The sequence below is a fragment of the Buceros rhinoceros genome, unplaced genomic scaffold (assembly GCF_000710305.1).
Source record: "Buceros rhinoceros silvestris isolate BGI_N320 unplaced genomic scaffold, ASM71030v1 scaffold36676, whole genome shotgun sequence".
Classification (NCBI taxonomy): domain Eukaryota; kingdom Metazoa; phylum Chordata; class Aves; order Bucerotiformes; family Bucerotidae; genus Buceros; species Buceros rhinoceros.
In genome coordinates this window covers 13,378-24,036 of record NW_010418761.1, presented here as the reverse complement: position 1 = coordinate 24,036, position 10,659 = coordinate 13,378, and the positions used below count along the sequence as shown (strand labels likewise).

Genomic DNA, 10,659 nt, shown 5'->3' with positions numbered 1-10,659 from the left:
GGCGAGGGGTTCGTTGTCGATGCGCTGGAGCGGTTTTAATTGGAGGCAAGTGTCTGTGCGGAGAGCGGTTGTGGGGAGCGAAGAAGCAGGTGGCAAATCCTTTCCCAGCCCCGCATCTAGTGCTGAGCGGCCGCGCTTGGCCATGACTAAACAGAAAACTTGCGTCAGTAAATACCGTGCTGCTTGCGATGCTTCTCCTGTCTTTCTCCCCCCTGTTTTCTGGAATTCTGTTTCTAAAATGCAGAGGTACCTTGTCAGCTCTACCCCTGCTCGACACTGTCGTGATGAATTAGTTGTTAAAAGCGGCCATGGCGTGCTGTTCCTGTTCAGGTGGAGCATGTGCTCGCTGAGGATAAGTCGTGTTTGTGCGCAATTTCTTTTTTAGAACTGTGTAAGGAGATAATCCCGCTAAGATCTCTGCAGCTAACGAGCCTCGGAGGGCCGTGTTGTGGATGCGGAGGAACTCCTGGGCATGCTCGCTGGAGTTTGAGGCTCCTGACAAAGTTGCTTATCTTCTGCGAAAGAGATAAGGCGAGGGATCTCTCCAGGAGATGAGTCAGAGGAGCGAGAGCCCACAGTCGTGTTTGTGCCAGTTTGCGCTTGGCTTCAGAGCAAGAGGGTTACGCTACGTGCGTGGGCACCTGTAGAGCTTCCGCTTTCCAGGGGCTGAGCTGTTAAAAAGAAAGGGATGGATTTTATCCCTCTGGAAGACCACGAGGGTGTCTTTAGGAATGAACCCTCGCAGGTGGCGGTTGTTTCCAGAGGGTTGTGTAGGACACCCCCGACTTGCAGAAGCATCCGAAAAGGTGTTTGATTATTGGAATTGTGTGCCCAAGCTGCGGCCGTAGCTTGTCCTGATAACACTGGATTTTGCTCGCAGGAAACACACCTACGCTTTGATTCCACGGAAACCTTTGGAAGATTTACTCTGGGGAGGTATCGGCGTGGTTAGATTGTGAGAGATCCATGAGCGCGGACAAGCCCACGCTGTGGAGATTCCGTACGCGGTGTAACCTCCGCCTTACTGGTGACGGCAGAGACCGTTTCCATTAACGTGTCATATAATATTTGTAGTCTCTCTCAAACCCTTTCAGGAGTTGGACAGAATTTATGTCTCCTAATTGCATTAGGCTCGCGGGGTAACTCTGATGTTTTAAATTAAAACGTATCGACGTTGCACCCAGATAAATGACCTAACCTTTGTGTGCTTGCTCAGGAAAAGATGTTATGGATTACTAGTTAACTCCGAGTTACTCATTAGGAGCAGTAGATGTGGTGAGTAAGGATTCCTGATAATGCTATCGTAACCTTTGCTGCCTGCCGTGGGTGGGTTATGAGCCGCATTTTCTTTATTTCCTCCTGAGGTAAAACTAATGCTCACGGAGTCCTGAGCAGAGGAGGAGGAGTTGAGAGAGGCTTGTCCGCCCGGGAGCATCTGCTGTGGTTAAACCCATCAGGGGCAGAAAATCCAATAACGATCCTCATTCCCTGACATCGGTCAAGTTATCTGTTAATAGCGAGTTTTTCTAACCTGGTCAGGAAGGAAGAAATGTGCTTCCCCAGTGCCCGAGGGGATAGCAGAGTTTCTCTGGAGGCAAGCGGTTGTTTCCCCTCGCAGAATGAGGTGTATAGTTCAGACATTTCTGTGAAGGGCCCTTGGTGCTTGGATGGAAAGTAAATAGCGATCGGGCGTCAGAAGGGCTCGGTGATCTTAAAGATCTCTTCCAACCAGACCGTTCTGTCATTCTGAGGGGGTTTCTTTCACAATACGTGAACCAGGAAAGCGCAGACCACTTTGCAGCTTTTGGGTCAGTCAGACCTGTCAGGCCGACCTCACCTGTGGCTTTTCGCTCTCTTGCAGGGTTCGGTCCGTTCGGGGAGCACGCCGTTAACGCCAGCTGGATCGCAGTGCAGGTAACGCAGCACCTGCCTGGCGGAGCCAGGCTGATAGCGTATCCGCACCCGTTTCACACGGCAGCTCTTTCATCACTTGTCTTCCCGGTTTATTACCCGAGACCAGCCCGCTCCACGTACCCCGGTGGTCAGCTGGGTAATGTTTTATCTGTGTCTCAGAAAACAATCCCCGAGCTGGTAGAATTTAACAAGAGCGAGTTAATGTGGCTGAGGCAAGTAAGGAATTTGCAGGCTGACTCCCTGGATTTGAAAGAGGTTAAACGGGGCAGGGAGCCTGGAATCTTCCTCCGCCGTAGAGAACTCAAAGTAAATAAACAAACTAGCCCAGAAGGAGCTTTATGTTTTTCTCACAGCTCTAGCTTGAACGTGGGTGAGTTGGTGAACCTTCAGGCCAAGTCTCGTCTGCAACGGAACTTTCACCCGTGGAGTCCTGTGGACTCGAGCACGCTGCAGAGCCGTCCACTGCGGGCCTGAGCATCAGGACTCCAAAGCAAAGCAGCTGCTGCTGCCTCCTTTCCCCCCTTGGTTCCTCCAGCGGCAGGCAAAGCGGTGGGGGGAATCAGGCCATGTCTGCGGCCCCGGAGCCGGCCTCCTCCCTGCTGAGAAGCAGCAGCTCGTGAGGGTTGACTGAGGCAGCTGGACCTTGCTAGAGACAGGAGTGCTGTGGAGGGTTGTTGCTCGAGCAGATCATACACAAACAAATCAAGTTTGTGCCACTTGTAGCTGCGTATCTGCACAATCCTGTTCCTCTGCGTGACACCAGTATATTCACAAAGGAGGCAAGAAGAGCTCAGGCTCTTCCTCGATGCCCAGCTGAACGGAGGAACTGAGGTTGCTGGCTCTAAAGTCGTTAGCGAGGGACAGTGCTGCCACACGATCCTGCTGCTTCCTTATTTGTCACTTCTGGATGTGGTTTATGACAAAGCTACTGGGAATTCACGGGTACCTTTTAGTACAGTTGCCCAGGGAATTGAATCTATTTTTCTCCCCAACGCGTCTCTCTTCCCTTCAGAGCTCCGAGATTAATATCTTCTTTAGAATGCTTTTAAATTAAATCACAAACTCTAATGAATTACAGCCAACTAATGGCCAGATGTCTAATGTGTTGGCTGGTATGAGAAGACGAAACCTTTGCCTCCAAGCGCCTTTTGAAAATGAATCTATCTGAGTGAGTGTTGACTCGGTTTAAGTCTGGGGGAAAATTCAAGCTGTGGGTGTGGAAAAGACCCTGCACCTTCCTGAGGTTCAGCCGGGAGGCGAATTGATGTGGTTCCTTCTTGCTCGTGCAATGTCACTTTTTGTAAACAAGCCACTTCTATTCTAGAGCAGTGGGACAAAAGGGGATTGTGCTTCTGGGACAGGAAGAGTGGGGAGTGTTCTGCCGGTGCTGACAAAACCAAACCAACATGTAATTCCTATCAAGAGAAATGGTGTGTCGTCCCGTCCGCCCGGCGGCTCGAGGCACCGGTGGCCGCTCAGCCGAGTGGCTGATAGATGAAGTCATCACCTGCGTTCTAAAGTCGTTTAGAATGAGCTTGGGGTGTTTGGGGAGGATAAAACTAGAGTTGGCGGCGTGCGATCCACTGCGCTGGAGCCCGTCGTCCTCCGAGTCCTGTTTAACAGCTCGTGCTGGCTTCTCACTGAAGCCGTGAACTTTGAGGCAGCGGGGAGGATTTGCCTTTGCTTCCCCCGTCTCAGCTCCGAGAGGCCCAGACAAAAAGGAACAGCATGTCTTTGAGCACAGGCGAGTTGGGCATTGTGCGAGTTTCAGACAGGGACTTCATGGAGCTGAGTGGACACAAAGGCGTGTCTGAGTTCCTGAATCCCAGACGGTGTGATCTGCATTTTAATAGAAGAAAAATCAATTAAACAATCTTTGTAAACCCTTCCTAGCTTTAGGGCTAAGCTAGTTCTGGTTTATTACATCTTTTATTATCCTGCACCCCCAGGATAAAATTATCTGCTTTTCTTTCCAGTTCTCTTTTTGGTTTTATTTCTCCTCCTATATAGGACACGGATACGGGGTGTCTTTTCACTGCGGTGAATTCCTGGTGTGGCTCTTTGCTTTTGAGAGCTGAATGGTTTTTACACGTGGTGGTAGCAATCCAATAACGTGAACATGAAATGTTTGGAGATTTTTACGCAAGGGAGAGAGATTTCCTCTAAATTCAGAGGGAAGAACTACTTCTGCTTGCTTTTTTTTTAAATGCTTACAGCAAAAATAGTCCTTGTTTAATGTGGATTCGCTGTTCCGCGTTGTCATTGCTTTAATATTTCATTTGAGGAGTTTTTTCAGCTGCAGCTTTTGCTTGGGAGGGACCTTTGTTTCAAGAAGTTACTGCCACGGGCTCAGTGCCGGTGTGCCGTGGGCGTAGACACAGGTGTGCCCTGTGGAGTGTGAAGCTGATGGGCTCCTGCCTTCATCCCCCCGAAGAGCTTCTGGCTGAGCGGAGGAGGAGGAGAGAGGTCAGAGGGCGTCCTGACAATGCGAAGGACAATTGCTGTCAGGGTGTCTAGACAGACCTGATAAGGATATTAAGGGCTGACAAAGAGGAGCATTGTGGCGGGGTCAGGGAATCGGTCAGGCACGTTCGGGGCTCTGTGTTTGTCAGGTACACAGGGCTGCGGGGAATCAGTTGTCGGGGGGCCAGCGTACGTCTTTATTATCGAACGGAACGCGCCAGCACCGTGTTTGGTTAAAAGGAAGTGGTGAGTTTGTAAAGCTAAGGTTTAACGAGCCTGCGTTTGGAGGAGGTAGCTGTCACCCCGCTGCTGTGGCTCTCGAGGTTTCTTGCTGGCTATAGACGCTCATTCTGCGCAGCCAGCGAAACTTCCCACCATCACATTCATCTTCAGGAGCCGTTTCTCGCTCCTTAGTGAAGCGATGATGAATTCCTGCCAATTAACGCTCTGGAGACCGTCCTGAAGAGACTGACTGGGATTTGACCACTCTCATTTGTAAACGACTCACCTTACTAACGCTCCACACAAACCAGCTAAGGTTCTGGAGGCGGGTTTGGGTGAAGAAGATGTGATGAACCCTGCCTTAGCATCCATCTCTGGTAATGACCGTCTGTGTGTGCCAGACGCTAATCGATACAGCAAACCTTTAATATCAGACTTGCCCTCGGAGCCAGAGCAAGTGATTTATCATTGTTGTTGCTCATATCTGCTGTTCCATGAAAGTCTTATTCTTGCCTTTGCTGCTTGTTTTAGTCACCTTAAATCTTGTTATACTCTCCGTGGTCCGTACAAGTGCCAACAGTTTTATTTTCCCAGTAAAGAAACGCCTCGTGCTGGTAACTACAGAAAAAAGGCACTAAGAGAGTGCTCACGTTCATATAGGGCAGGTGGGATTGTAATGGGGGAGCCAAAACCCTCAACCTTTCAGCTGCCTTTAATTTAAAAGGATTTTAAACCTCGGGAAATAGAGGATTTGGAATGGAGTGAGCTCTGTGGAAAAGAACGAACCTGCGCTCCTAATCTCTGCGTGCAGGAGCATAAAGCCTAAGAATGGCGTCAAAGAGCAGCTCTTGGCTCTGAACACCGAACCCGAACCTAAAATAGGCTTAACCGAATCAACCACGAGCATTTTGAAACGTCCTCTGATAGTCTGATGGCTTCTTAGCTCAGATCCCCGAGCACAGCTGCGGCAGTTTATGGGTGTGAGAGTGGCGGGTTATTTTCACGCTGTGCGTGCAGCCCCTTTGATGTGAGCACAAGTAATCGTTTCCAGCTTTCGGTGAGAGTAAACTAGTGTTTTTCAACCGACGTGTCTCAGAGGGGCAGAGCGGCACCGGCTTCTGCCGTGTGTTAACGCGTGGAAAGCTGGAGCTGGTTCTTCCGACTGAAACACGGGCCTGGCGATGTGCGAGTGCACGGCTCCTCCTGTCCTCGGAGAGGAGAGGGCGCTTGCGGCTTCTTTCTGGAGGAGACAGAGCTATGGGAAGACTCTCTCAAAGGCTTTAGGGCATGTGCCATCACTTACTGTCTTGAAAAGCAGCTGTGAAGTTTTTCAGAGTGCCAGAAAAATGTTGTCCTTGTCAGAGGGAGGCTTGATGCGGGTTCCACGCTGTTGGAACTCAGACACAGTGGCTGAAGCTGCTTCGGCTGCTGGGGAAGTGAACGCTTGCACAAGGCTCCTCTGCCTGAGCTCAGCTGGTGATTTTGTTCAAGAACATCTTGTTTCAGGGGGTTTGGGTTGTGTGGGTGTCTCCTTTCCTCGAGGTGTTGAAAGTTTGGGTTTGGCGGCTCTGGGAGGTTTCGCTTCTGAGGAAGTCCTGTGCTGGGCGAGACTGGTGAAGGCTGGAGTACCAAATGAGCCAGGCTCAGACTGAAGCCGTGATGGTGAGACTGGAGTGTGTTGACACAGAGACCAGAGAGGAGCAAGGGAGAAGTGTCCCGGGCATGGGCTGTGTGTGGAGCTCGCGGTGTTGGGATGAAGCAGCGTGCGTGCCTGTTGGGTGTACTGGGGAAAAAAAGAGAGGTCTTTCCTCCTTGGTCTGGTTTTGAAGAGTCTTTGCAAGGTTTTAGCTGACACTTGGTGTTTTAAAAAGTTTAAAGGAAATGGGCTGAGTTTATTGCCTGCGTATCTGGGATGTTTTCGGGACACGTCTTTAGCTAGGCGCTGAGTATGATCCTCCCAATTCCACTTTCTCCACGAAATATCTAATTCTTTCAAGAAGCAGCTCTGTACCTCTATGAGTAACGCAGCCAGCCTTTTCTCTTGAGTGTGGGTGTTGCTGATAACTATTGTCAGTTAAATGTTGGTTTCTTTGTTATACTCAAAACAAACGTTGCTGTGGGTGAGGACTGTTAGTGCAGGTGCAGAGATGCCTTTGATGTTCCCCCTGATGCTGGGGATTTTTTACAGTGCTGGTTACAAGGCTGTAGCATGAGCTGATGTCAGCCCCTCGCAGCAGACACGCTCTGCCGTTAAACCTTCCAGAAGGTTTAGCCTTCCTTCCTCTGCGGAGCTTGTGGCTGACCATCTCGGTTTTGTTAATCCCCTTAGGAGCTGGAGAAGCTCGGACTGCGAGATGACGTGGATCTGCACGTCTACGAAGTCCCAGTTGAATACCAGACGGTGCAGAGACTCATTCCTGCGTTATGGAAAAAGCACAGCCCACAAGTGAGTGAGTAAAGGCAGGAGGAGACCAGGCCCAGCGAGTGCTCGGTGTCTGTCCCGCTTACAGCCACAAGCACCATGTGAAAGTCCCCTTTCAGACTTGCTAACTCCTTTCCTCTTTTGTCCCGAAAACATGTGCATTTGTAGAATTTTACAGCTGGGAATGGAGCTCCCTGGTTAATGGGAGCCACCGGTGTGAAGAGGCCGCTGCGAAGGGCTGTCTAGACAGCCGGTCGGTGCCACCTGGGCTGTTCCGTGGCGGGCTCACCTGCAAACCGCCCAACCGTCATTTTTACCCCGAAAGTCACAGTTCAGGCCAGGAGGGGGTGAAACAAGGACTGTGCTAGACCCACGAGCTCATTGATAAAATGGCTTTTTTTGACAAAATCTTGTTTGTGCCAAATCAAATCTGAAATCTTAAAGCTCTTCCCACTGTCTGTAAACCAGAGGGGATGGGTTGAAAAGGAGGAATTTTCCTTGGAATGAGTATTTTGGGCTGTGTCTTAGTGCCCCTCCCAACGGGGGGGTACCAAGTCTTTAACTGGGACTGTCAAGCTGTTGCTTTCCCACCGTGAGTATTTGGGCTGATCTAACCTGTCCCTTTTCCCTCGTAGCTGGTGGTTCACGTCGGTGTTTCGGGAATGGCTACGACCGTCACCCTGGAGAAGTGTGGCCATAACGTAGGTTACAAAGGCTTAGACAACTGCCGCTTCTGCCCGGGCTCTCAGTGCTGCGTCGAAGGTGGCCCGGAATGCATCGACTCCATCATCGACATGGACACGGTTTGCAAGAGAGTCTCGGCGCTGGGGCTGGATGTCACAGTCACGATCTCTAAGGACGCCGGCAGGTAGGGGAGGCCGGTGATCACCGGGGAAAATAAGCTCATACTGCAGCATGTGTGCCCTTCGTGCTGAGCTTGAGCCCCGTACGATCCGTACGCTCCTCACTTCTGCTGGAGCTGGTGATACCTTCTATTTTTCAGGGGAAAAGAGAGATCTTTACATTTTCTTGTCCTAGATTTCATTAAAGCAATGGCACAGACTCGCAATATCAGCCTCGAATCCCACTTTTTATTGCTTTATCGGATCTTTAACACCTTTATCGGATGTTGCTGCAGCCCTCAACGACAGAGCACTCCTGTCTCGCTGTCGTATTTGTCCCTTGTTGCTAAATAAGGCCTGTTCTTGTGTTTCAGATACCTCTGTGACTTCACTTACTACACGTCCCTCTACCAGAGCCGCGGCAGGTCGGCCTTTGTCCACGTGCCTCCGCTGGGAAAGCCCTACACGGCAGAACAGCTGGGGCGGGCGCTCCAGGCGATCATAGAGGAAATGCTCGATGTTTTGGAGCACTCGGAAGACAAAATCAACTGTCAGCATGAACACTGAAAGCGGGCGGGAGCTCTCCTAGTATTGCACTTCCAAAAGTTTCCCTGCTACCGAAGTACGGGGAAAAACGGGCTGAAACCTACAGACCCAGAACTGCAGACTTCAACAAGGAAAATTCCACTTCTCGACATCGACGTTTTTTGTCAAACGCGCGTGTTTGAGCCCGGGCCACAACGGATTCGAAAGCTCCTCTCTGCAACGCCTGCAGCTGCTCCTGGGAGAGGTGGCTGCGGCGCCTGCGCTGTGCGTCACCCGGAGCTTGTCTGTCAGCCGGGTGATGGCAGCTACGGCCCCGCTCGCACAGCGCAGACGGAAAGTTCCTCATCTGGACGCGGCGTTCAGGTGCAGGGAGCTGATAGTCCTGTCTGCTCGCCACTAGTTCTTAAGTTGAAAGGTTTGCTTTCGGTTTGGTTTGTGGTTTTTTTACCCTCTTTGGCCCAGATTGTAGGTTATAACGTACAACGGAAAAGGATTGGAACGGGGTGGGTTTGTCTGGTGTAACGCAGCACCGGCTGGTGACGAGGAACCTTCAGAATTGCTTTGCTGAAATGGAAGAATACGTACGGATATGTATAATTCCTCACATTTTTGGCGCTGATGTCTCACCCCCCATCGTTAAATACCCGTAGGGTCCTGTCTAACGTACTGGTGAACTGGTAGCTGCAGGCAGGAGGGGTGTGTTTCGGGTTCCTCTTGTTGTGGAGCAGGAAATAGCTCTTTTGTGTGTGTGTGTGTGTGTGTGTACACAGTAGGAGCCCAACTTGCGCCAAATATTTCCACCCGTCTCTTTGACTGTGCTCCCGATGCCACCTTCCTCCCTCATGTCAACCATTTACCTCCTGTACGAAACTCAGTGTCTCATACGTGAATCAAACAAATCGTTAGCGGTTAAATAGCTTTGCTAAAGTCCTCTTTCTCCGCAGGAGATCTTTATCCCAGACTCTTGGTGCTAGCTGTGAATTTTTTTTTTTTTAAGGTGAAGGCTGAGTAATTTATAACTTCCCTAGTTATAAATTTTCATTCTCGTTAAAGGTTAGAAGAGTTGTGTTCAACTTAAGTTGCCGCCTTGATTTGTGATAGGCATAAATATGCAAATGCGATCAAAGATGTTCCGCCAAATGAAACTGGAAGGCTTCAGCCTATTCCCACTGTCTAACGCAGAGGCGATTAGTTGGAAACGGGGAATTTTCCTTAGAATGAGCATTGTGGGCTGTGTCTGAGTGTCCCCCTCCCAATGGGGGAGTGCTGCTCCCCCAAAGAGCTGCTGCCGCTGGTGTGAGCTTTCCCAGTGGTGAGCGCGGGGCTGTGAACACGCGGGTTCTAAGCGGGACCCAAACGCGGCAGACGCTCGTCGTGCCTGTAGGTTTGCTGCTGAATTAGGAGACTCCAGCGAAAGGCGGGTGATGGTGCAGTGGGAACAGACACAATGTCGGGAGTTCATGACCGGTAGGTCCTGTTGAGGGACAGCTGAAGGTCTGTGATTTGATTCTAATACTTTTACAAACATACAAATATAAAACGCCACGTTTTGAACCATTTAAAAATACCATTATTTTGATTCTTCTGATGACGGATGATTCTGCTCTAGTATCTCTCGGTGAGAGCTGCCGTTAACTCGCTGCTTTCCAGTCGAAGTCTAGCATCAAAGGAAATCCCGCAGGTGACCCGAGGACGAGGACTCGGGCAGTTGGGACCACCCTGCGAAGGGGACCTGTGTCCGGAGCTGTGGGGATGGAATTCTGCTTTACTGAGGATAAATTACTGCCGAATTTCCAGCCTTTCCTGATCACTGCCTGCAAAGGAAATCTTCTCCAATGCGACGTAGCACTTGTCAGAGTGTCAGCAGACTTTCTGATTAGTAATTTATTCTATTTAATATTTTGTTTAAATATTTGTGCTTTGACACATTTTTTTTGCAAATAGTCAAGCTACTTCTCTTGTAAGTTGATTCTTTTATCTGGTAAGAGGTTTTTGTCATCGGTGTATCTTAGCTGCTGAAGCTGTAAAAGAGGATTAATTCACCTATTGCGCTGAGTTCAGACTTGAGTAATTCTCAGTAACGCTCTTTAATTTGTGTGTCAGATAGTCGTGAGTAAAACGGGAGCGGAAGATCAGCGGCGCAGGGAGGCGGTGTGGTGGTGGTGGGATCGCAGGCGCCGTAGGAAGGGCTGGTGGAGCAGCGATGCCCACGGGGAGGGTTTGGAGAACCCCGGGATGGGGCTGCGAAGC

At 50.3% G+C, this 10,659-nt stretch overlaps 1 protein-coding gene across 1 annotated transcript; it reads left to right on the top strand.

Annotated features, from left to right (window-relative positions):
* Positions 1–1,861: 1,861 nt before the first annotated feature.
* PGPEP1 (pyroglutamyl-peptidase I) lies at positions 1,862–8,430 on the top strand (the record flags this gene model as incomplete). The annotated part of the gene is made up of 4 exons (XM_010138659.1): positions 1,862–1,914; positions 6,929–7,045; positions 7,657–7,889; positions 8,238–8,430. Coding segments are annotated over 4 exons (596 nt in total), but the record flags the coding sequence as incomplete, so codon positions are not given.
* Positions 8,431–10,659: the final 2,229 nt, after the last annotated feature.